At 44.2% G+C, this 26,468-nt stretch overlaps 2 protein-coding genes across 3 annotated transcripts in view; one reads left to right on the top strand and one right to left on the bottom strand.

Annotated features, from left to right (window-relative positions):
* Positions 1–2,987: 2,987 nt before the first annotated feature.
* Positions 2,988–7,714, bottom strand: LOC139675051 (coiled-coil domain-containing protein 8 homolog). 2 transcript variants are annotated; one of them, XM_071562347.1, is made up of 3 exons: positions 6,595–7,714; positions 4,121–4,168; positions 2,988–4,034 (listed from the first exon to the last, which is right to left on the bottom strand). In XM_071562347.1, the coding sequence occupies exons 1-2, from the start codon at positions 7,699–7,701 to the stop codon at positions 4,160–4,162; spliced, it is 1,116 nt and encodes a 371-aa protein (XP_071418448.1). In that variant the 5' UTR covers positions 7,702–7,714; the 3' UTR covers positions 2,988–4,034; positions 4,121–4,159. The 2 variants fall into 2 exon arrangements, with proteins under 2 accessions (XP_071418448.1, XP_071418370.1); XM_071562269.1 differs by having other exon boundaries at positions 2,988–4,168.
* A 4,694-nt stretch (positions 7,715–12,408) lies between these two features.
* ARHGAP6 (Rho GTPase activating protein 6) overlaps positions 12,409–26,468 on the top strand; it is a 310,649-nt gene continuing 296,589 nt past the window's right edge. Inside the window, exon 1 of the mRNA XM_071562475.1 lies at positions 12,409–13,057. Within this exon, the coding sequence (XP_071418576.1) occupies positions 12,563–13,057 (495 nt within the window). The 5' untranslated portion in view covers positions 12,409–12,562. The remainder of the gene's footprint in view (positions 13,058–26,468) is intronic.

Consider the following 26,468-nt stretch of genomic DNA (forward strand, 5'->3'; position numbering starts at 1 on the left):
ATAATCCCAAACTGCAACAAAAGGTATGTCCTTTATTGGGCTGGGCTGACACATGCTGAACTTCAAGAGAGGGTAAAAGACAAACCTGAGTGCCAAGAGAGGCAAAGTAAGATCCAGCTTTATGATTTCTCCAGCTGAGTTTTCAATCTCCTCGCAGAAAGAACTATCAAAAGCATTCCATAGACATTGTGAATTGTTGCAGCCTGTTAAGCTTATGACCTAAAATGAAGTTTGATAACTTCACTAGGCAACATTTCCACAAACACCTAGGCTCTTAGAACTGAGTCACATCCTTCCCCTCAATGGTTTCAGCAGTCTTCTAGGGATTTTGATTTTACCAGAGTAGACAGAAAAACCTGTTACAAATGCCACCAGCTTCTCAGAAACACACAAGCTTTGCAGGTAGCTGGGGAGCTTCCTGTGTGCACTGTCCAGCCAAACTGAGACACGTACTGACTTTCTTCATGGTAGACCAAACTTGGCAGAACTACCTGCATGGGGGTGAAAACCTCTGTACATGCAGGCAGCCTGGTCTGATACTGCCTGATCCCACAGCTGGCCCTCAGAACAGCTGTGCTCACCAGATTTTTATAAAGATAACCATGTTATAACCAAGTTCATAAATTAGAGGATCTCATCAGTGATCAGAAGTAATGATTTTGCTCAACTGCAGATGTAACAGGCTACTCCACAGGCAAAATATTCTGCAGTCATCTTACCTTTAAAGACACATCATTATGACCAATGTCCTTGTGTTTTCAAGATGCTTCAAGTATCTCTAACTGAACTGCTGCACACAGGTGGAAGTTAGAAATCACATTAATTTCACTCCATCTTTGCTGAAGTTCAACTCTAAACTCCCCAGGTATGTCAGCTTGGATAAAGACATATTTTAGTCTCAATCCTATGTTGCAACACATCTTGGGCTGTCAAGAGTCACACTGCACTGGTTATAATTTGTTCTTTGCACTAACAATGCATTTGAATCCAGCACAGGAAAAATCACTTCTGTGAAAAAGAATCCTATCCTGCTAGAATATCTGAAATTACTCCCCAAAATTACGTACTACTTAATTCTAGTCAACTGAGAGAAAACTGTTTTTCCATAAGATGCTGATCCTCCCAAACAAATTCCCATGCATTTTACAAGTATTCCCAACAGGAAATTCCATGTCTTGGTGAAAAGCTTTGCTGCAGCTTTGCAAAATTCCTCAAAATTTTTTGAGCAGAGCATAGGAAATTGCAGCAACAACAAAGACATTTCCCCGTGCTATGAAATAGGGCTTACAGAAATATATATAAAAAAACCCAACTCCTTTGTATCACTGGTTTCCACTGCAGATCACAGGTACTGAAAGAGTAACAGAATCATGGTTCATTTCCTAAGCCTCTCTCCAAGTGTGTGCTCTCTGTTCACACAACTGTGAGTTGAAGAGTTATCCTCGGTGTCTGCTTTTAGACAGCAGCACCTTCAGAATCTCCATGCTGCCTGCTGTATTGTTTAGATGACAGCAAGTTTAGCCTATAATCCCCAAAAATCTACTCATAAATCAGAGGTGAACAGAAGAGATGCACTTTTGCACCACCCTTTCAATTAGCCATCACACTGAGTCAACAAGTGCAGGACATCAGGAGCTGTAAAGGTACAATTCACTCGGTGTCAAGCACATAAGCCAACCCATGCAGTAACTAACTGTTGAAATTTGAAGAAACCCATTGAAGTCCAACAATTTTAATGAGAAACTAATGTACAAGGAAGTTTCATGCTGAAGATAAGAGCACAGCAATACTGTTGCACATGGGCAACAATAAACCCCGAAGAAAGAATGCACAATTACCAGTGAAATTACTGTGTGGCTCAAAGAGAGTGATGAAGGAAAAAAAAGGGGGCGGTGGGGGGCAGGGAGGTCTCACATGTTGTAAAAACAGCACTGTTAAAAATGTGAAAGCCAAGTTTCTTTATGAGAGCAAGCAGCAAGTTTAAAGCTGCCACGGACAAGTGCAAGGCAGAGCTCTGGCAACTGTCTACAGCAGACACAGAAGACAGGGTGGTCCAATCCAGCACCAGTAGCAACCAAGAAACTGGGAGGTTTCAGTGCCAGGAAGAGCACCAGACTTTATGAGGGCTGGAGAGAGTAACAAAAAACCCAAAAAATTCTTGGCAGGATTCAGCAAAGAACATTCGGAAGTGTTTCAGACTCCAGCTGGGTATGCTACTCCCAAATAGGACACAGAAACTAGAACTGTTGCTGCTTTGCTGCTCTGAGTCAGTAGTTTAAGATCCACACTTGTACAATTCATCAGGGAGACAGGAGAGACCAGTATTTGCTCATCCTTCCTCACTACACATCCCCGTCTTTCCCACATCTCTCCCCAAATCCTGCTATTACTACACCACTTCCTCAGGAGGAGATGCCTGCAACAATGCAGCAGGCATGTACTTCATGTAGCAATCATGGTAACAAATGCAGCATGGACCAGGAAGTAACCAAGTTCTGATTTCTTCAAAAAACAAGACAAGTGAAAAATGGCACAAATGATCTGATAATTAAGCTTAAGCCCCTTCTCAAAAATTAAAAGTACTTTTGTAACTCCTAATTTCATCTGTAAAAGTGCTCTATGTTCTACTGTATTGAATACAGCAATCTCAGCATTCACTGGATCAGTTTGTTTGCAGGCCATTAAAATATTGGTATTTTAGTATAGTAGCTATTTCATTTTCAGACAGATCAGGGACTAGCACCTATCCCTGTCTCAAAAACTGGAAGATGGGTAAGCTACAACAACTACAGATATTAAGTCTTTATACAAAATATTGGAAGAAAATTTCAGTGGCTGAATTGTTTTCTCCTAATAGTTAAAACCTGGTTGTAGTAACTGAAAATCAGATTATTTTGCAAAAAGGTCAGACGATGGAAAAAAGTGATTACAAAACAGCAGTAGCAACACAAGAACAAAGGAGGAAAAAAACCACTAAGATTAAGAACAGCATTTGAATATAAAAATTTATTTAGGTGAAGTCACAAACAGTTTGATATCAATTTACAAACACTTCATGTTATGCATGTTATTGAACTATTGAGAAAGGTAAAGGAGAGGAGATAATGGCAGCTTTTTCCTGAAACAACTAAAGGCAAACCCTTACCATCATGTGCGTTACTGGATCATAGTATTACCTTGACCATAACCCCTAGTATGCAAGGAAAAAGGAAAAGAAAACAAAACACTGAGATGCAGAACAATTAAACCGAGAACCAGTGAACAGGATTTTCATGAGCACCAGACTACAAAGCTGTAGTCTGATGGTCAGGATCTTAAATTGTACAAGGATAAAAACAGAATTATAATTTAAGTCAATGACTGTAGTTGATGAATTTTTTAATGCACAGTTGAGCTATCTGGCAAAGACAGCAATGGTTAACACATTTTTTAGAGAACAATGGAGAGGTAATACTGAGCCTCACAGAATAATTCTGTTGACAACCTGAGTTATTATAGCAAGTGTATGATACTGTTTTGAGTCAAATACACATTAATGTTGTAAATATTCTCAATGAAATGGCAAAAATAACAGCTGTAACAAGACAAATTATGATTTTTTTTAAACAAATATAATACATAGGGTTTTGAAGTGTCCGGTTGTAATCTGCAAAGATCCAGGATTGCACACAAGTTTGGTCAAATGAGAAGGTTTAATCTGCACATTAAATTAGCTTATACTTTCATAGTAGTATTTTAGGGCAGGGTTCTCCTCCAGGAGACTGTTCCTGACCTCCTTCAACCAATGTTCAATTTATTCACTTTCCTGAATCTTTGCCCTCTTTGGATAGTCTGTGACAAGTGCTGCGCTGCAGGAATTCCTGTTTTCCAGCAAACTGGCTTGTTTTGCAGGTTTGTAGTCCATTGTTACAATTGCTGATTGGGTAAAATGAATTTCCTACGTCTTCTCTAGCACAGCTTGCAACGCAACAGAAGCAGAGGTAAAAGAATGCACTAGAATACCAGAGCTCCACTTAAACACCAACGGAGTCAGGCTGTTGGCACCAATAAGAAATTCTGTATTTAACAAATCTGCAAATATTTAAGATCCAAAGTTAGTCAGTGTTATAAATAAACTCACCCACTTAGTCTGACTGTCATCCCAATTGGCCACCTGTTTTCATGGAGTCTGGGGAAAAAAAGAGAATTGTCTGAAGTTATACATACAGACATAAATTTGCAGGAATGAATCTCAGCTATCCTACATACATGCCAATTATCACAATCAAACCAAAAGAGTTTCCCACTCTGTTCTTTCCATGTAAAACAAAGTTATAGCTCTTCACCAGTGCCTTGGAAAGGACAGCTAGCTTCAGACATTGTTTATATTGATTTTGTTTTTACTGCTCAACCATCTGTGGAAATGCAGAACCAGATATACAGGCACTGAACTATATGACACAGAAATTCCAGCCTTTGACTGAAAGGAGAAATGGAACTCAGTCATGCTGCCTAACGCTATCCCTTGAAATGACAAACTCAACATCAGTTCAAACCAACCATTTGAAAAAGGTTTTTGTAAAACATCCCTTCCTCTTGACAGCACAAATGTTGAAAAGCTTAGGTTCTGGCCAAGGTCCTAAGTCCATAAAAGGTTATTCTCTCCCATTTTAATTCTCCAGTTCTTTTGCCCAAGTGTGATGTCGTGTCTTATTTTGCTGAAGTAGTTTTACACAACAAAATTAGAGCTTGCAAGGCACTGGGGAGGTCTGGGGGAAACACGCAGGTCACTTACAAGGAAACATTTTCTTGCTGCTCCCTTGCCAGTGATAAAATCGTGTTTTATCCTAGGCCTCATCTACATTTAACAGCTGCTTAAACCCTTGTTTCAGTTAAGAACATTTTTAAACAGTTATAAGAGACTATGTGCTACCAATTAAAAACTGCTCTAATAATAGAAAAGTGGTTGAAACCACATTGAACAATTGCACAACTTTTACTTTTTCATTGTGCTGCTAAAGCACTACTCTTTTTACAAACATTAAACTTCCAGTATTTTGTAAGTCAGTTAAATATTTTTCCTTTACACACTTTCTGGGGGAAAAAATATGTATCAATGCCACTGTTAAAAATCAGCTGGGAAGTTTCCAGGAAATCAAAGGGGATTGAGACCTCTGGTGCCTCAGCCAGCAACAAAGCAAAGCTCTACACTGCCAGACCAGCTACTGTGGAAGTTACAAGAGTGGTTAACATGACAAGCTGAGGGTCCAGTCTCAGATATTGAAAGCTATAAGCCATTGCCCATCTGGTGCTCAACTGAGATCTGTGGAAGAACAAGAACTGAGCTGTTCTCGAGAGTGGAGAAATATACATGACACAGCAGAAAAGCTGCAGAAACAGACAGCATCAACCACAGAAGGCTCAAGGCCAACAGGCCTGGGTTTATCTATATTACTGTGTGGTGTCTGCTCCCTTTCTTTGCCAGAATTGGTCTAGCAAAGTAATTTTTATGGGTATTAAAAGAGAGGACACACCAAACACATCCAGATGACCCGAAAAAGGATCCTACCTCCCCAGATCAGGCTAACTAAGTCAAACAACTGAGCTACTCTATGCTGGCAATCCCAGGAAGCATAGCATCTGATAAGCTAGCAAAAATTCTTCAAGAATGCAAAGGTTCTTCCTATAGTCCTAAAAATTTGATTAGAAATAAATATATTCAGTATTACAGAATCTCTGTGCTACCATTCAGCTGGCATACAACTCAGGATTCAGCATTTTCTGTGCTAGGGATTTGGCAGACTACAGCTACCAGTGTAAGAGAAGCAGCACAACCCCTAATATAGGCAGGCAGCCCTTTGTGGCTGGAGCTCGGTGTCACGCCTCAAGCAGGAGAAAGGGTAGACCTGTCTGTGTATACCCGGGGTTATGCCAATTCAGTGATGTCTATACTCAAAGCAAAAAAAAGTATACAAATTCCTCCCCAGTTGCCCTTATCACTCTCCCCATCTTTTCCCACAAAACAGGTTATAACTTGTGGATTAAATCTACCGAGTCCCAAACCAAGTTTAATCTTCAATTCACGGTAAATTTGCAAGCTGCAGCCATTCATATTGAATTTTATCTTTATTCACATCAGTTTTGCTGCCCTCCCACACAGCCTGCAACTACCCACATGCTCCCATAGTAACAGGAAAGTCTGTACTCTTTGTCTTACATACGGATAACTGTACTGCTGAGAAAGTTCGTATTTTTAAAGACAACTCAGAGGAAAAAAAACACAAACCATCTTTCTTCTAATGTCTTCAGGAAAATGAAATTATGTATCAGGGAGGGGAATGTGTAAGGTTTCCATTTTCTAGTGGACAGAGCATTAAATGCTACAAACAATTATTTGCCCAGTCTCCATCAACGCCCACACCTCCCCCGGTGGCCAGCAGGGCACCCGTGACACCATGTCCCCATGATCAGTAGGAACGAAGGGTCACTGCCGTGAGACGGGAGCCGCCGACCAAGGCAAGGGCACCCAAGTGCCCCTTCCTCCTCTTCCCCTCCGAGGGGGCACCGCGCCCAGCCAGCGGAGCGGGCAAACACGCGGCCATCGGCTCATCACACCTGGCTTTTCTCCTCCTTCTTCGGGCTCTGTGCCGTCGGGGGCGGCGGGGCCGGCGAGGGCTGTGTCTCGCCCTCACCACGCAGTCGTCTAGGGACAAGTGACTTGAGGGGCGCCATCCACTTCATCCACAGGTCCAGGTCGACATCACCCCAGGGCAGAGAGGGGTTCTTGGCTGCCCGCCGCCGGAAGTCCTCATCGTAGTTCATCCAGGACGTGCCACCGTAGGTGGCGTGCAGCTTTCGGATGGTGTCCAGGTACTTGAACATGGCTCCGCAGCGCGCCGGGTGCTTCTCGCACAGCACGCTGGCGTACACCAGGAAGGCAGAGACCCACTGGTCCAGCGTGTCCCCCGGGCGCGGGCCGTGCTCAGGGGCCAGCTCTGTGTGGAGCAAGGAAAAGAGGTCAATGAACTCCCCCCGCCAGATCCGCTCCTTGGTGGCCTTGGCCAGTTTGTAGCCAAGAGGCCGCCGCAGCCCCACGTAGGGGGTGGCCGGCTCCGCCGCCGCCGCCTCGCCCTGCCCCGCCGCCGTCGCCGCTGCCGCAGCCGCCGGGGCCCCGGCCGGGCCGCTGGCCGCGCCGCTCGCCGCTGCCGCCGCCGCCGCCTCGGCGCAAGGGCTGGCGGCCGCCGCCGCCGCCGCCGCCGCCCCCAGCGCGGCCTGCCGCTCCAGCCAGCGCGGGTTCACGTAGACGGTCCGCAGGCGCGGCGCGGCCCCCGCCGCCGCCGCTGCCCGCGCCGAGCCCTCGGCGCCAGGCTGGAGGCGCAGCACGGCCAGGGCGCCGGGCGCACCCGCGGGCAAGTCGCTGCCGTCCCGCCGCGGGGCCGGCTGGGCCGCCGCCGGCACCTGCAGCAGCGACGGCGCCGCCCAGGGCGGGGAGCCGCCTCTAGGCCCGGCCGCCGCCGCCAGCGCCTCTAGGCCCGGGAGGCCGAGCCGCGAGCCGGGCGCCACCGGGCCGAGCACCCATCGGGTCTCGGCGATGCCGGCGCGGTCCCGGGGGCTCCGCGACCTCCCCTCCTCCCGGCGGCCCGCGAGCGCCGTCCCCAACGTCAGCGGGGCCGCGGGTCCGACCCGGCGGCGGCGGCGGCTCCGCCGCCTCCCACGTGGCATCGGCGCAGCGGCTCCGGGCGGCGCGCGCGGCCCGGGGCGGGGCCAGAACGGGGCGGGGCATGGACACGAAGCTCCGCCCCCGCCCGCCCCGGCCCCGGCCCCGCCCCCGGGATGTTCCAGGGAATTGTGCGGGCTGGCACTGAAGGGCACTGCTGCCGTCTCAGAATCTAGACAGCGTTCCAGGTCTGTTGAATGCTGCGTAAAAGCAAATAATCACTTTTCTCATTGTATTGACTATGCTTCTGTTGATGCAGCCCAGGATTCTCTTAGCCTTCATTCTCGAAAGGGCTCCCTTCTGGATCAGGTTCGGTTTATTGACCATCAGGGTATCTGGGCTCATTCCCAGAAGAGCTGCTCCCCAGAGCAAAGAAATGTGTGGAGTTAGTCCACACCAAGTGCCATGTCCCCACTGACTTTCCTAAGATCCCTGTTTTCACGTTCATCTGGCCAATCTAGGGCCCTCTGAATGGCAGCCCTTCCCTGGAGCTTATGTTGCCTACAGGCCTTAATTTAATGTTGTCCACAAACTGGATTAAAGTGCACTCCATGTCCTCTCCAGTCTATTGATATGAAACAGGACAGACTTATGAAGAACTTCACTTGTAACCAACTTCCCTGTAGAGTATGAACCATTACTCACTATGATCCAATCAGTTTTTCTCTGTCTCAAGAAGGAAGCTGAGGGAGATTGTGCCAAAAGCCTCCCATCCTTCCTGCTCTCCCATCATCCATGGATCAAGGCAGGTGATCAGGTTGGTCATGTATGATTTGCCCTTGGTAAATCTATGCTGGGTCTTTCCAGTCACCTTTTCCTCCTGTATATGCCCAGAAATGTCTTCCAGGTGAACTTATGTTTGTGATTTTCCCAAAGTGAAGCCACCAGTCTGTAGCTCCTTGGATAGTCCTTGCTCTTTTTGAAGACAGGTGCAACATTTAGCCTTTTTCAAGCCATTAGGTACCTCTCCAAATCTCTATGACCTTTCAAACATAAAAAGTGGCCTTGCAGTGACATCATCCAGCTCCCTGAGCATCCTTAGATGCATCCCAGCTGGCTCCCCAGATATCGATGGGCATTCTCGAGAGCAGATCCGTGACTTGGTCCTTTTCTGTTATTGCCAAATTTTTCACCTTGAGGCACAAAGAGCTGGGAGACTATTGGTGAAGATCAAGGCAATGAATACATATTCTACATGAGTAGAATTATGGAATTCTACATGAGTAGAATTATGGAATAATTTAGATTGGAAAGACCCTCAAGATCACCAAGTTCAGCTGTAAACCTAACACTGCCAATGCCACCACTAAACCCTGTCTCTAAGTGCCACGTCTTCAGGTCTTTTAAACACCTCCAGGGATAGTGACTACACACTTCCTTGGGCAGCCTGTTCCAGTGCTTGACAACACTTTTCATGAATAAATGTTAGTCATTCATATTTCTGAATTTTTAATGCATTATAGACCTGTATAGCTCTTGTTCACTTTCAGAAATACAGATTTGAAAAGCTGAGAGGTGATCATTCATGTTGCAGCAAGTCAGCTGACTGCAGCATAAGGTGGTGATGGGCAGTCAGATTTAAGCTTTCACTATAAAAACCCCACAAACAACAAACATGCAAACTGTTAGGACAGCCTTTCTAGCTCCAGAATTTAGCACATCCAAAGTCTGTATTGCTACCTTAGGTCTAGGAAGGACTGCAGAGTTTCTTGACTGCTGTTGCAAAGTTATGGTTGCAATGACAGGTGTTACACAAAGTTTTGCTTTGGAAGAGACAGGCTGATGACCAATAGCAGGTCAACTACTACCAACTCACTATTTCTCTGCAGATATGGCTGCACAGTTGGTATCTTGTGTCTGGAAGTTACTGCTAAAGTTTGAGGACTAGGACTGTCTTTTTGTCCTGTGCCTGTACCATTCCCACTAGAGCTCCTGTGCCTAACTGCAGGGTGGTGCTGCCAGGTCTTACAATAACATAGTTCATAGTGAAAATGAACAGAAATTTAAAAAAAGAATCGGTAAGTTTTTTTAGTGCTGTTTCCCTTGAAAGATGCAGACAGCAGCTGGGACAGGTAGTGAAGTTGTCTACATGAAGCATTTATATACATATGCTCTTTGAATTGCAGCTGTGATGCTCCAGGTCTCTGCCTCGTGAAAACTATCAATTTTTCATGGGGGCTTTCATGAGGAAATCCAGCTGAGCAGTAGTAATGCCTGGACTGAAGCAAGTGGAAATAAGTATGCTTTGCTCCCACTTCGTTTAGAGCAGTTACGCGTGAGGTGACATATGCTTCTAACTATGCACTTACCTGATTGTGTTGTCCTTTCACAGGCTGCGTGTGCAATGTGTAAAGATCTGAGTTGGATGTTTGTCCGCTGGCACCTGGCTGTTCCCAAGAGTATCAGCTCTTCAAAGAGGGCAGTGTAGCTCACAGAGAATGGCAGAAACTGTTTCTGGTGGCTTTTGGAAGCATATGTGATTTTCCTCTGTACTCCTCAAGTAAAGAGCTCCTGATAACTCTGAATTTCTCCGTTTGCCTTTTTCCTCGTGTCTTCCTGTCCCTTTATGGTCCTATGATATGTAGAGGACAAAAAAAAATGATTACTTGAAGCCACACATCTGTATAGTTGTATTGCAGATGTGTCTCTCAACCAAATTGCTACTATGGGCACAGAACTGCAGAAACAGACATGGATCATTGTTTTTTGCTTCAGACCTTCTTTTTAGTCTCAAGCATGAGACCTTATTGAAGGCATTAATGAGGAGGAAAAAATGAAGCTTTAAACAGAAACAGCTGCAACCTTAGCTGTGGAGGAACATAGAATTAGGCAATAGTACAGTTTATTGAAATAAGAGGGAAAGCTAATTTGCAGACAAAAAAATCCTTTTGGAAACATTACCTAAAATCAGAACACTTACCTTTGAAATTGGATAGACTCGCGTGCTGTTGCTCTTTATGAACCTTAAAAAAAGCTAAAACGGAATTGTCTGCTCCCCCTATTGATGAAAACAGAAAATGCTGCCACAGAGCATTTACCTGTACAGGCTCCAGGATGTCAGGGAGAATAACATAACCCTGCACTAGGGTTTGAGGAGAAAATGCAGCATGAGAGGAAAATACCCATTTTGTTGTGCTCAAGCACTTTTTTTTTTTTTTCAAAATAGCCTGTCTTTTTCTAAGGCAATTTTCTAAAAGTTGCCTGCGACAGTTCTGGGGAGACCGTGGAGCTGGTGAGTTTTCAAGTCAAAAGAAGGATGCTTAGGCTCCATGGAGGCAGTTGTCTAACGGTGAGTTTGTCTGAGACAGCGAGTATTCAAGACAGCGAATATTCAGGAGTTTTTAGTAGTCTGTCTTTAGGCATTTTCCACTCCCTCTCTAAATAAAAGTATGGGTATGGGTATGGAAGAAAAACAGGATTTGGTTTTGTGTTTGGCTTTTGATTTCAAAAACGGCTGTAGTCTTCACTGACAAAAGAACAACAGAACTGAACACACCCATAATGGTTACTTAATAAAGTTGAAACAAAGTAAACGCTGCTGTGGAGGGTCCAGGAAGAACCTGACAAGCATTGCTGTTGAACTGCTTCCTGTGAGGGGAGGACTCTTAAGATTCCCAGTTGGAGAGTGGGTAGAAGTCAGATTCTAAGGCCGAGGGACTGTTTCCTTCACTCCAGGTGAGGAAGGAGCTGGCTGGGGCTGCCTTCATGGAGCTGCATGTTATTGTTCCTCTGTATGCATTCTGTTTCTGCATTTATTTAGTTTTGCCTTTCCCAAGTTTGTTCTCTTTTTCTGGTAAAAGTTTCGTTGCCTATCCTTGGAGAGAGAGAAGAGAAAGTCTCACTGGAGGACGCAACATGTTTAGTCCCTTGTTCTGAGGAGGCTTAGCTTCAGTGGTCACACTCTCTTTTTTTTCTGCTGCTGTGAGGTCCTCAGCAGAAGATTTACAGGTCTTGGGTGACCCAGACTGCCTGTGGAACTCACGACCATGTGTTCTCAAAAGTAGGTGTTTTGTCATGGGATGGAAAGAGAGACATGGCCAGAACATAATTACTGGTCGAGCTCCGCTGTAGAGCCCATCCCGTGTGCTGCACAGTGCGAGCACCCTGCCTCCCGCTGGAATTTTTTCCTGAAGACCTCAGCTCTCTCCGACACAGCCGGGGCAGACGCGGGGGTCGCATAACCTGCAGCCCAGGCAGGAAGGGGCTCAGAAGAGTAAGACCGGGGCTTTCCTCGGCTGCGCCTCTGGAACGATAGCTCCGAAAACCATCTGTCCCTCACTACTCCATCCCTCCCCAAAACACAACCACGTCGTGCCACTGTGGCAGCGCCTGGGATCCACAGCCCCGGTGCCGGCGCAGCCCAGCGGCTCTGCCGCCCCTGCGCTCCCGGCGGGGCGTCCCGCGGCGGCACCGGGGTGCGGGCGACACCGGGACCGGCTCTCCCCGCCCCGGGAGGGGCAGACGGACCCCGCCAGCCCTGGACCTTACGCCGTGCCTGTGTGGGGTGGGCGGCCCGCGGCTCCCGCGCACATCGCGGCCGGGGGGGGAGTGACTCTGGCAGCCTGCGGCGAGCCCAGATAAAAGCTCCGCTGCTGCCGTCTCCCCTCCCCTTTTCTCTCGTAACTTTTTTTTTCCCTCCCTCTCCCTCTCAGCAAAGTGACCGCGGCGGCAGCCCCGGAGCAGCCCCAGCGCCGGACGCCGCCATGAGCCCCGCGGTGCCACCGTCGGGCCGCGCCGCCGGGGGCTGATCCTGGGAGTGAGGGACGCCCCGAGAGCCCCTCCGCGGCGGGGGCTGGAAGCAGAGGCAGCGAGAGCCCCGGCGGGACCCCCGGGCACCCCGCCGTGCACGGGGCAGCGCCCGCCGCGATGTCGGCGCAGAGCCTGCTGAGCAGCGTCTTCTCCTGCTCCTCCCCGGCCGCCGCCGCCCCCGCCGCCGCCAAGAGCCTTTCTAAGCGGAGGCTCCGCCAGACGCGCAGCCTCGACCCCGCCATCATCGGCGGCGGCCGGGAGGACGGCGAGAGCGCGGGGCGGGCGCCGCGGGCGCGGGGTGCCGGCAGCCCCCCAGGGGAGCGCCGCGGTCCTCGGGGCGCCCCGCCGCCCCTCGGCGCCTCCTTCTCCACCCCCAGCACCCCGCTGGAGCGGTCGCCGCCGGGCAGCGCGCTCTTCGACGAGGAGAGCCTCCGCGGAAAGCGGAGCCCGGGCTGCGAGCTGCCCTTCCTATCGCGCACGCCCTCGGCCCTGGCGCTGAGCGGCCCCGCCAACAGCATCTTCTCCTCGCCCCGGCGCTGGCTGCAGCAGAGGAAGGGGCAGCCCTCGCCGCCTGAGCCTCGCCCCGCCGCCTACGTCGTGTGGAAGTCCGAGGTAGGCACGCCCGCCCCCGGGGGACGGGCACCCGTCGCGCCGCCCTCGCCGTGCGCCGCCACAGCCCGCCCGTCCCGGCGGGGCAGCCCCGAGGGGCAACAGCAGCGCCTGCCCGGTGGTGGGGGCACGGCGAGATGGGGCTCCACGCGTCGGGGCCGCTGTGGGTGTCAGTGCCGAGAGCCGGCATCCACGGCGATGGAGGGGTGGATATTCGAGGTTCCCTCGACGGGCGCAATGTATAGCCTGTCCCAGGCCTGTAAAACCTTCAACTCCCAGTTTCACACCTCTTAAACTGAAGTATGTGATGCCTTCTGAAAAGATAGACAAATTATTTTTAATGTGCACACCCAGCAAGCTGTGATTTATTTGACAACACATGTGTCAAAACCACATGAGGAGCGATTGTATTCCAAGACAAATCCAACTTTGCAATGCAAATATTTATTCGTTTAACTTGGATGTCGTCGATGTTGGGCTGCAGATACCATACCATGTGGATGAATGTATTCAAAGAATGTGGCATTGTTTCTTGGTAGCAATTACTCTGCAAATTGGTTATGCAGAGCCCTTTATAGCAGGAGAAGAAATTTTTTTGTTTAAGAAGTTCTCCGCCCTGTCCATGGTGATGAGGTTTCTTGGTTAACTGTTTAGTAGTGCGTCCTAGAGCACTGGTATCAGAAGGCAGCCTTTTTCTTTCCATTTCCAAAGGTATAGTAATAACTAGATCCATCAATAAGACGGCCCCATTGTTTTAGTGGGATGCGGAAGCCATTGAAAAATTGTTACCTTACACAGTGATTTGGCATCCACAGCCAAACTAGGCACCATGATGACACAAGATTACAAAATATGGTTTTTAAGGGCAAGGGCTGCCTCTTACCCTGAATGAGCTCCTATGTCTTCTGTTTGCTTAGGGTATAAAAGTTGTCAACGTTTACCAGTTGGGATGGAGTGTCAACATGGGGGTGGTGACTTTAGGCATGATCCTAGCTAATGTTGAAAGAGACAGTGAAGATTTTTAGCAGTTTTAAAAAATGGGTTATTATGAAGTCTTGTGATCAGAAGTTGCTCTTAGCAATATTTCATCTTGATGCTTGAATTATTAGATAGTTAACAATGCATGATTTTGAAGAACTTTGTTGCAGCATCAGTGGCAAAAAAGCCTCCTGTGGACAAGTGAGACAGTAGCTGGTCACACTAAGTTTGTTTGCTGCTTATCAACTTACAATTTGATAAAGTACATCAAAAAGTATAAGATACTTAAGATTTCATTTGCAGGGTTTCCTGACTGAGTCCAAGACTCACAGCATGATCTCTGATCTGTAAATCTAACTGAATCTCTCTGTTTTCAATGATGGACACTTGGGGCGTTGTTTTCAGATCTGTATGTCATCAAACCACATAGCACAGCACATCTTCAGACTGCAAATTTAAAAGTATTGGGGTTTTAGTTAATTTGGTACATAGTCAAATAGTCAAAGCTTTTTTGGGAAGGGTATATTATGTTACTAATAACATGATTTCAGTATAGGGATATAATTTATAGTTACAGTTGATTCAGTGCCTTGTCATGTGATGTTGCAGCACTGTTTTCTGGCAAAGTGTTTATGTGGCATTTGAACCCAGGTGAGTGTCTTTCATACAATTAAGAAATGGATGTTTAACAAAGTGTGGTTTTGTGTTTTGAAGGCACCTTTGCTATGGATAGGGGCTGATTTTTGGAGTAATTGAGATGTATGGGTGAGTGTAGTTTTAAAAAAATCATCTTTACATTAGAAAAAAAAATAACCTTAACAGATGATTTTGTTGTGAGAACAATTTTGGGAAGATTTGAGCTCAGTCTGTCAGGACAAGCGAGTGTTCACATCTCTGTATTGTGTCTGAGTGGGGCGGGTGGCCTGGCCACTGCTTTGCACAAGTCCTCATTTGGGCACAGGTGTCACAGGTGTCATTGCTGTCATTGTCCCAGCAGTCCCCGTGGTGGGTCTTTTGATTGTGGTGCACCTGAATCCCAGCTCCCATACTGGGTCAATGTTGTTGCTGTGTATTGGTGTCACTGTTTGTCAATTGTCTCATAACCCAATATCCACTAGTTTCAGAGTTGTTATTTTCAAGATGTTTTACAAATACTCAATTATTCAGTGAAGACATGTACAAATTATTTAAATCGATGTTTTAGAAGAAACTGCACATACATAATTTTGATCTTATTCTCCCTCTTATTTCAGGCATGCATCCTAATGATCACTCAGTTTGGTTTTATCATAAAATAGCATTATTAATGAAGAACTTGTTCCTTTATTTATTTATAAATATTTATTTGTTCCTTCCTATTAAGTCTTTATTGGAAAAGGACTGGTTCAATTTTTAGGAAGTGAAGGTTTTTTTTTGTTTCTGGAGCTTTACCCTGCCTATGGCAAAGCAAATGTGCTTGAGGAGGTGAAAAAAACCACATTTTATTGGGTGAAAAGGAAATAACTGTTTATATTATTGTAACTTTTAAAGGTCCCATTATTCAAATTATTGCATTCTCAGTAGGAAATCTATAGTTCAATTTTTTTTTCAGCTTAGAAAATCAAATATATCACAATGATGACTTTTGATGGCTGTAAAGGAAAATTCAATAGATGACTGCCAAATTAAAAAGTACATTGAAAGTTTTGATTGGAGTACTTAAAAATTCCCATCCTATTAGCTGAGAATAAAGAAATGTTCATTGCAAAATATGTTTTCTTTACCTTCATTCCAACACCTTCAGTATAATAGCGCTTTTTGGAAAATATTTCTCTAGAGCCACTGTGCAAGCAACATGGTTATGCACTAGGAGATATATGTGGGAATTATTTTCTACCCCAATACCTTAATCTCTAAAGCAGTAAAGACAAGTAAAAATGCCATGGAGATTTCCTCTTCAGAACCCCCTCAAAATTATAACTTCTGTGCAGGACATCCTACACCCGCATCCCAAGATGTAGTGGCATCCAGAGGGATGAGATGAAGATGGGGTTTGCAGCCTGTGCTCTGTTAATCCTGCCCTAGGACAGCCGGTGTCCAGGGCCTGCAGAGTTAGAGGCTCCTGGCTCAGCTCTAGTCAGGTTTTAAAGGAGGCCTGTCCTCCTCATCTACAGTCTTTGTATATGCAGCCAAAATAACCGTAATAGCTTTGACATGAGGCCAAGAGAATAATTGATTGATTTTCTATCTTCTTTTAATTTTAGTTCTTTGACTTAAGCATTTTATATCACAAACCTGTCTACTGGCCTAAGGAGAGAAAGGTTGCTGCTCAGTTCGTGGCACCATTCACAAATAATTTTTAATGGAATGTTAGAGTGCACAGGGGATTTCCAGTTTAAGCAGCAGGTGACACCTAAAGATGTTAGGCCTGTACTCTTGGATCCACAGAGTTTTGAATGTGAAGCAACATGTGACAGATGTGTCTCTCACTATGCACCACATCAGAATGATCTGGCTCTTTATTGACATATAGTTTTCTTTGCAAGAGTATTTTACAACTGTAAAGAGTATTTTTGGTAGAGCTTTACTTTGCTGACAAGTTTTCTATCTTTATTATCTGCTCATGTATAAGCTGCTTAAATAAAAAAACCTGGTCCTGGATCTGTGGAAATGAGCAACAACATTTCCAGTGGTTTCAGCAGTGGAAAGCCAAGGGAGATTTTCAATAAGGAATAAAAGCATTCATCCTCAATTCCCATTTGAACTCAGCTGTCCTTTAAAGCCATTTTCCTTCAAGAAAATGAACTTTCACTTACATAATTAAGTCTTATTATGCTTTCATGAAGTGTCTAATATACTTTAGTGACCCTCTCAGTAAACTAAATATCATGGGAAGAGTTGGCAAAAATATCTAGAGATAACTTAATGCCTTGATTCTGCCAAAATTTGTACATACATTTATGCCAATGTATGTGAGTAGTCCAGTATATGTTAAAGATGTGTTTTTATAGTGACTGATTGAAATATGTTTGCTGGGTGAAAAGTCCAGAATGGCTTGAAATGAACAGATCTGAGTGAAATCCTAAGTTGTGTTGATTCTTCTGCTTATTTTTCTCTCCTAAAGATGGTAATAGAAAGCCACAGCATGTGTATAAAAAATATGGCAAATCATGTGAATGTATTCAAGTAATCTGTTATAATAAACCAAATCTAGACACTTAAACTTAAATGGTCTGATTAATTTACTGTCATACTCCGTGTGTTACCAACTAATTAAACATTACTATCTGCAAATAGTATGCCTTTTTTGTGGAGAGCTGCTTTTAAACTAGTAGTAGCTTAACATCTGCAGCCTTCCTGCCTGCCTGCCTGGCCTCTGGGGAGCAGGAGGCAGCATCCTTAATTAGCAGCTTGCAGCAGCTTAGTTAGCAGTGAAATCGGGTTGCTGCATGTAGTTGCCTCAGCCCTTCCTCACCTCTTCCTCCTCCTGATTAAGTCTGGTCATTCACCCAGGATGGCTTTCTGTTGAGCACAGCAGAGCAAGTTCTCTGTGATGTAGGAGGGGAGGTTGCCATGGTTCCTCATCAGATGCAGAAGGCAGGAGTGGTCCAGGTGTCTCCTGCACTGCTGGCTGGCCAAGCAGTGACTAAGCTGCAAGGATGTTGGAGATGCTAATCTGCAGTATCAGAATTCTATTACAGCATAGCCATGAAAAATAGTGAATGCTCACAACACAAGTTTCAGCTGATAGGTGCCTTGGAAGGTCAGCTTTGTTAAATTCTCTTGCTTGATACTTTAAGGGTTTAAATCAGTTGAGGGAACCTGGTGTCAGTCTCTGTTTCCTTGTAGCAAGGTGGGTGGTCAGCCTCTTCTCCCAGTCAGCTTGTGACAGGACAACACGAAACAGCCTCAAGCTGCATTAGTGGAGGCTCATGTTGGACATTAAAGTGTGAACACAGTGTCCTTTAACCTTAAGCACCTTGATACCTAACCTAGAGATTTTCCTATATGGATAGAAGAGAGTTTGGAACATAATCCCTTGTAGAGTTCTGATTAACTGTCCTGGAAGCAAAATGAAGATCTAGCGTGTTTAAATGGCTTTTTGTCACCTTGGTCTTCATCCAAACATTTAAAAACGGGGCACTTCCCCCTCCCCAACATACTAATTTACAGTTTTCACTTTGAGTGGGGCTTTTTGATGCAATGTGTGAGAACTGTATTGTGGAAGATTTTGGGAGGTTTTTTGGTAAAAAATTGTGTGTGCTGGTATTTACCACTGAACTGTCACACAGACTAGTTTCAACCTAAGTGCGTTCCATTAAGTGCTGTAAGAGTTCCATAACTACAAAATTTGGTGGGCAGAAATGTTGTGGGTCTCTTATGAGAGGAATGCCATTAAGAGTAACTACATATGTTCAACATTTCTGATGTTGGTAAATGCACTCTGCCCATTCCCAACTACATTATGTCTGAAGACACTGGATGATAATATGGGGGTTGACAACTAGGACAGACAGAATTCCCCAAGTGTGCAATGCTTAAGTAATCGGAAAGGAACTTGTGAAAATAATAGCAATGAGACTGAAAAGTAATTTTGAGCAGCCTCTAAAATGTTAACAACCCAGACTGCTGTCTTCACAATGGAGTTGCAGCACATTCAGTTTTGCAGTCTCTTGTATGACAAGAACTGCAGCTGTGACAGTTTGCAGATGCAGAACATTTCAGAAGTCTCTCTTCACTTTTCTGCAGTGTTGTGCCTGTATAAGTGTGTAGGTATTAAGCCTGTTTTGGGATTTTGTTTCCTTCCAGATATAAATATTATAATTGAAACCTGGAGGGAGTTCTGCCCAAGTGGGGCTTAACACTCTTGATAGATTAGTAATTAGATCGTATCAGTGTCAGAGTTGCAGGGTTAAAATTTTAATGTAAAAAGGTACTAGAAATGAAAGTTTTAATGGCAATCCTATCTTAGTGTCTTTAAACATGATATAATGCTGCTCATAGTTGATCCTCTGACTATATGGTATAGAATTTGAGAGCATAAGTGTCACTGGAATTAAGCTAATGTTTTACAATGTAACTTTTGTACATCCTGTGTTACACTGGTCGTTAACTGAACCAGGTGTCTGCATTGTGGGGGAAGAGGCCAAATATTCCATTCAGTTTATGGAAACTGGAAGGGCAAGGTTCAGACTTCACTGGAATTTGACATTGCAACTCGTTGTCCAAGTTTGCAAGGTACTGAGCTTTCAGACTGGAATCCAACAGAGTACTCAAATGTGTGCTTTCTTTTTGGCTGGTGAATACTACTAATCAAACCAGAGTGCAGAAAGGAAGCAAAGCCTTGGGTCACCATTCAGCCCTAGGAATTTTACTTTCTTCACTTATCTTTAAAACTTTTGTATCTGTTATTTTGTACTGATTTTTAAGCTGTGCTTGTTCAAAATAATTTATATTATGTTTTTAATCTATTCTTATCCTGTAGCAACAACACATATCAATGGAGATGTATGTGGAAGGTTTCTGATTGAGTTCTAGTTTTTCCTAGATGTGTACAGACTGGCTCTTTCAAGTTACATGTTTTTTCCACTCTGTTTGTGAACTGAGAACTATTAAATCCCTGGGAAAGTTGAGAGTGTTTTTGAAGGATTTGATGAAGTTCCAGTGCTTGACGCTTGCCATGTTGTTGTACTGGAACCAGATGTTGGGTACCACATGTTTGTGTTTTTGGACCTAAGTAGGTTAGGTTCTGTATCTGTGGCTCGTGAAAACAAACATCAGTTTTCCACCCTAAAGCTGTCATCCCTGGGTCATCATCCTCACAGTCCTGGCTATGGGAACAGCTTGCATCAGCATCCCAAGTTGTGAAACCAGAACTGTCTTTTCTGGATCTTCCTACTTCATCTGTTTTGTGTCCCCTCAGAGAAAAGATCTGACTTAGAGTATTTATCCATGAGGACTCTTTGACTGTAAGGTCAAAAAGAGATTTCTGAGCATTGCACTTAGTGACGATGCACATGAGCATTTGATGCAGAAACTGTCCTGGTGGCAGCTGAGAACTTGTTTTTCTCTTTTCTCCCCTGTTAATTTCTGAGTTCCTGTTCCATGTGCTTGAACCCATTTAGTTTGGGCTTTTATCTATTTCTAATTCTTGTTGTTATGTGTATCTTCAGTTATCCTCCAAGCCAGACATTCAGAAGGAAGATACTGTGTCTTCTTACTTTCATCACCTGAAATTCATACTGGAAAAAGTGCTGCTTTCCTCTAGCTGTAGCCTATTATTTGGATTGGCCAAGTTAAATTTTAATGAGTGCTTTTGTTCTCATAAATGGACAAACTGATTTCCAGGAAAGTACAAAGTATGTTACAGGCTTTGCTAACAAATAAAATATTCCTTTTTGGTTTTTTTTTAGTCCATTTGAGATTGCTTCTTCACTGCCTTGGACTTAGGCTTCTCCAAAGGACTGGCTTCCTGGATTTGATATTCAATGATGGAACTGTACCTCCACTGAGTAATTATAACTCCTTTTTGCAAGAGGAAGGATAATACAAATTTTCCATTTCTATTTTCAGGTTTTATTTACTTTATCCTTTTGTTTTCTGCCACTGTTGTAATATGGCAAGATGGTTTCTGAGCACTAATGTTTTCATTTTTTCTCCAAAGAGTAATTTCAGTTGAGTTGCACCCTACTGAGAGTAATGTAGTGAGAAACCAGTTGGCAGTGCTCTGTTCAGTTTTCATTTGCCCATCTCTCTAAAAGTCTAAAAATACTCCTCCGACAGGAAATGTTTTTCATTCTGTTATGTCTTTTGCTTCCCATAGGAGGTATTTCTTTTAATTTATTGAATAAACCCACAGGCACAATAGGTCTTTGGACAAGCTGTTTAAGAGATCTCACCATCTTCCGGTTTTAGATGATCTGCAATTGTTTGTTCATACAGTGCTTCGGGGCAAGCTGGCACTTACATGAAAGGGGTGAATTTGAAGCTGAAGAAAACAGATTGACACATCTGCTATCACTTCTCATATATTGTCATTTTGGTTGTTTGTATCTCATATTTATCCTTCTTAAATCATAAAGAAGTCCCTTTTCTCTTTTGCCTGTTCTTGATTTTGAAAGGATTCTGGGCAATATTTTGATCTCAATCTAAACACCACAATTTGTTTTTAAATGTATGTCTATATAGAAAGTACCATCCCGGTTGGAAATCTGTGTTTAACTGTTAATTTAATTTGATGACAACACAGACTGCTCTTTGAAAGGGGAAAGAGAGACTGGGATAGATTACATTTTTATGCTCCAAAATAAGACCCTATCTACTCTATCATGAATTAGAACAATATGGCTGAGTTTTCTTGTGGCTATTTCATAACATTCCAGCTGACAAAATGCAACGTGCCTCTTGCTCATTGTTTCACTACTGTTTCTCAAGCATGTGTTCATGTCTCTGCATCAAGTGACAGCTCTTGTAGCAGCACACCACAGGGACATGTCTTGTAGGTCTTTAGAGGGGGACAGAGTATTCGGAAATGATACACAAAGTGAGCTGTGCCAGGGAGTGGGTACCAAACCACAGCCAGCTGGAAGAGTTAGGCAGCCAAATTACTTAAAGCAGCACAATTAGAAGTTGTACTTATTTTAGAGATAGAGTGCCTTAATTCTATATCCACTAAAGGAATGAGATGTAATTGGCAGTCAACATGTATGGAGGGTTTTAAAGCAACTTTTTAGTAGAATAGTTAGTAAGATTTACATTGGAACTTTTCTGTTTCATAAACCTCTCCTGAATAGAGGCAGAATGAATGTGACAGATAAGCATACTTCTCTGTCTTGGAGTGAACTTTGTAACAGAAGCTCTGGCCTGTTTTTTATCCCAAATGCAGGTAAATTGTACCCCTTTCCGTGGATCAGAAGAAAGTGAGTTAGGTAAGTTAGTGGACAGTGGAAGGTGTGTCATGTGGAGAACAGGATGCCTGCATACTGGGCTTTATGAGCAAAAAGGTAACTGGCAGGACAAGGGTGGTGACTTCACCCTGGTGAGCCCACATCTGGGCTCCTTTATACTATGGAGATGTTGACATAGTGGAGCAAGTGGAGTGGAGGGCCATTAGGACAGTTAGGGGACGAGGGTGCTTAGTGCATGAGAAAAGGCATGGAGAAGAATGTGGGGGGATGTAATTTCACTTTTACTACCCACATGGGGACTAAGGAGAAGATGGAGCTGGGTTTTGTCAAAGTTGCACAATGACAGTCACAAGGTGCAGCAAGAGGTATTTTAAGTAGATGTAAGTAAAAAAAAAGAAAACATTCACAGCAGGAGTGGTTAAGTATTTAATGGATTGCCCAGAGAGCTGTAGAATCTCTATGTGCTTGGAAATTTTCAACCCTTGACAGGACAAAGCCCCAAGGATTCAAATCAAATGTTAAAATGACCCAGCTTTGTGTAGAAGATTGGACCAGGTGACCTCTAGAGATTCTTTCTGACCTAATTTTTACTGTGATAATTTGACTTAGAGTATCACTTCTTTACACAGTAAAATGAAAGCTGCTGTCCTCCCTTTTACTACAACATACTTTTGATGAGCCAAAAGTTGCTGAGTTGCAGAAATTATGATGCCCTCCAGCACCAACATTTGAAGCAGGCTTGTAAGAAGAGTGATTTCATTCATTGCGTTGTTCTCCAAAGTTGGTGTGCTTCTATTCTATGAGGTGTACCCTACTCTTACACTGCAGCTCCACTGCTGGTGTCTCACAAATGCAAAGAAAATAAGAGCTGTTCTCTAAGAAAGTAAATTTAAAACAAAAACTCAACCAAACCCTTCTCAAATTCAAATGTTTTGCAGAGGCAGTTTGACAGTGCTCTAGCAGAACTTCAGCAGGGATTTGGTGGGGAAGTTTCAGTAACTACTTGCCAGGTAGGATTGCTGTCAGCTTGTTTAACCAAGCTGGCCTGCTTATTCCAGGACTAGGCAGCCTAGGGCTTACAAAGTAACTACCTTCAGGACAGTGATGGGACAGACTTGTTCTGACATCTGCTTTTGTGGGCTGCTTGACTTTGAAAATATTGAACAATATGCCTCAAGCAGTTCAATTCAGTGCCTGTAAGAAAATGATGGTACAGAAGCATTCCTATCAATTTAGCATTTCTAACTTCCATTTTTGTCATCCTGTATTCTAAAAGTAAAAATAGTCTTGAAGAGAAATGGAAGAAGGAAAAAAAATAAAGAGCTATCAAGAAGGAAAGGAAATCTTCTGCCAAGCTTTGAGCTGGGAATTGCATCAGATACACAGAAAAACAGGTGTGGCAATAGGACAGGATTCGCCTATATTGTCTTACACAGCAACAGTTTAACCTGATATTGACCTTACAATTTATGAGCTTAAGGGTACAGTTATGTAACTGGGATCAGTCAAAGCTAAAATAAACTGGAATAGGCAGATGGTGCCACACTGCCTGGAAAAGCTGGTACCAAACTGGCTAGCTGAAATAAACGCTTCCATGCTGCCATTTAAAAGGAGCACAGTTCATAATTTGCTGCTGTTTACAATGCAGCAGTGGACTGTTTTTTGAGCTTCCGGAGCATGTTGGTCAGCATCTGGTCTCCTGTGCCTCTTCCCTTTGCTCTTGAGAGATTGCTCTGCCAAGTCTGCATTTAGCCGGCAAGGGTTTTGTCAAGCAGGTACAGCCTTCAGCATCACATATGAAAGTTTTATTTGCCCAAAGTAAAACAAATCTTTGATGGCTTGGGCTCATAACCTTTTGCAATCTCGGTGAGTACTTTTTCTTTGATGAACCAGAACATAAGAAGAGGAAGAGGTAACTTAGAGCTATGTTGTTCAAATAGAAGAAGATAAGAAAGGGGAGAAGACAAAACAGAATAGGAAGTGTCTTACCATGTGAAACATCATCAAGGCTGAAAACAAGATTGCCACTGAAGTGCAACCACTCTGGGAAGAGGAGAACTTTGACTCCTGCTTCGGTATCGTTGCCCTGTCTTGCTCATGGTGTGATGTCCTGGTTTCCTCCTGGGAGCGCCAAGCCCAAGGTACCATGCTGGGGTGGCTCTGTGCTTCATGGCTCTGTCTGTTGCCCCACCTGGTGCTTAGAGACACTCAGACCTCTGGTGTGGTTCCGTAAGATGAAAGGTTGATATTGAACTCAGCAGTGCATGGTCCCTACTGGCTGCCATGGTGCATTGTACTGCAAAATAGTTCTCAACATCGTCTCTTGAGATGAGATTTCCTGAAGCCACTGACTCACTTTTGAAGATGAACCTCGAATTTTTAGATGATTTAGTTGGTTTTTGAAATATTATTCTAGAAATTTTATATTGTTACTTTTTGTTATTGTAATTAGAGCCTTCTTCCTATCTTCTTCCTTCCCAGAGAAGGAAGTCTGTAATGCTGAGGTCTTCAACAAAACTGTAAACAATTTATAAACAGCAGAGAAACTGGTCTTCACCAACAGGCTTATGAAGTTTATAGTGAAGACCTTTTATTACACAAAGCACACAGTTTATATAGGGTTAGAACTACAGCTTATTGGCTAAAAGAGTTAACACACCACCACGCCAGATACTTCAATTGGTTAAAGCCTCTCTCTCACAAGTCCCATGTTTATATTATTTCATCCTGGCTGTTTTCGTGTCCCTGCAGAGTCCTGTGAACTCCTACTATGTGAATTCTTGGGGAGTAACCTCCTTCCTATCAGCCAGCAGCAGCTGAGCTCCTTGCTGCTTCTGGCTGATAGCTAAGTCTCACAGGGCTTTCTATAGATCTGAATTGCTCACTTTTGATTTTACTGTAACAACAAAACTGAATACCATTTTTTAGGAGTAAAGGGATCTTAGGCCTTGTTCATGTGTCTCTTTGTGTGTCTCCTCTAATTTTAGCACTTTCAACTGTTGCTGTTTCAATAACTATGTGCTTTAGCACAACTTGCTGTATTATATCTGCCTTCTACTGTCATTTGTTGGTTTTGGCTTGTGATAACATATGTGCTTGGTTTTTTAGAAATGTATCTTGAGGCTGTATCAGTACATTATTGAAGTCCAAATGTATTCACTAGAGTTCTTTAAACTGGTAACATCCACTTTATGCGGTCAGATGGTAAATGGAAATTCTGATTGCTGTAGAGTGTGGGATCTGTCATAAGTGTCAGAATTTAAAAAAGAGTATCTGCTGTTCTTTGGTAACTCCTTCTGTTCTGTGATAGCTGCCAGGTGTTCTAAGCTTCGTTGTTTAGGAATCTCTCTGACAAACTGGCTGGAAGCTGGATATCATCTTCCTTTCTACAGAGGAAATCTTTCCCATATCCTGAAGGCTGCCAAAGGCTACAGGCAAGCAGACAGTGAGGTGCCACTGCAGAAGGAGTTGGAAGAGATAATGGGGCATCATCCATATATCCTGTGCTCCACAAGTACAAACTTTTCCAAAGCTACTGAATCCTGATGACAGGAGTAGGGAACAGAGAGAGTACCCATCACTTGGTGGGTCAAAGAGCTGTTGTATCTTGGAAATAGAGACATTAGGAGCAGCAATGACCTCATCTTTATGGCCATACTGCTTTTGTAATGGCTATGGTCTCAGGTGGCTGGACAGCTTTCCTAAGTTGTTTGAGCGCTTGGACACCCTTCTTCTGGACCAAGTCTGCCTATTTGGACTTAGCATTCAGCAGAGGATTTAACCATAGAACTTTCTTGAGCTGAAGATAGCAAGGCTTAAGATGCAACTTGAAATACAGTTGAGAAGAATGAGATTCCTGCAGTGAATTACTTATTTTTGGCTTCCTTTCAGTTTTTTGAAATACACTGCCTTAGTTCAGGTAAAGGTGTTTAATAACCATATTGCTGTGCTAAAGCCCCTTCATTAAAATAGGACTGAAAACATTTGTAGGAAAGCAGGAACTCCTCTTGTGCTGAATCTAACTCAGATGGAGTGAAGCCAAGGGGAAAGGAGAAATATGGTTGGCAACCTCTGAGCCAAATCAAAGCAAAGCTGTTAGAATGTTCCTAAGCAGAATATGGAAGACTTCTGTAGAAGATCCATGGCAGGAGGAGCTACAGAAGGGTTTGTTTGATGAGCCCTCTTGAAAGAAAAGCCAAGGCCAGAGGAGGCTGAAAACAGAAAAGCAAAGGGGAATTTGCTTGTCATGTTCCTTGGAGCCAGTGATGAAGGGCCAGAGGAACAAGGGAAGGGATGGATCTGCTTTCAGTTTTGAGGGCTGAGAATGTTGGTGCAGCAGAAAGAGCTGCTGAGCTGTCGAGGACACAGAAGAAGTAGCATGTGGAGAGTGTACTGGGACCTCCCTTTTTTTTTTTTCCCCCACTGTCTTGGTTATTTTATAACCCAGCCTTTTCAAGCTGAGAGACTGAGAAGATCTGCTTAGAAGGGCAGGGAAAATTTGGGAAAGACAAATGACTGAGCAGAAATCTGGAGATGAGTGAACATAGTTA

The sequence above is a fragment of the Pithys albifrons genome, chromosome 1, assembly GCF_047495875.1.
Source record: "Pithys albifrons albifrons isolate INPA30051 chromosome 1, PitAlb_v1, whole genome shotgun sequence".
In the NCBI taxonomy this organism is placed as follows: Eukaryota; Metazoa; Chordata; class Aves; order Passeriformes; family Thamnophilidae; genus Pithys; species Pithys albifrons.

Excerpts from the sequence above, each read along its gene's own strand:
- LOC139675051 (XM_071562347.1), bottom strand. The coding sequence starts at position 7,701 with ATGCCACGTGGGAGGCGGCGGAGCCGCCGCCGCCGCCGGGTCGGACCC.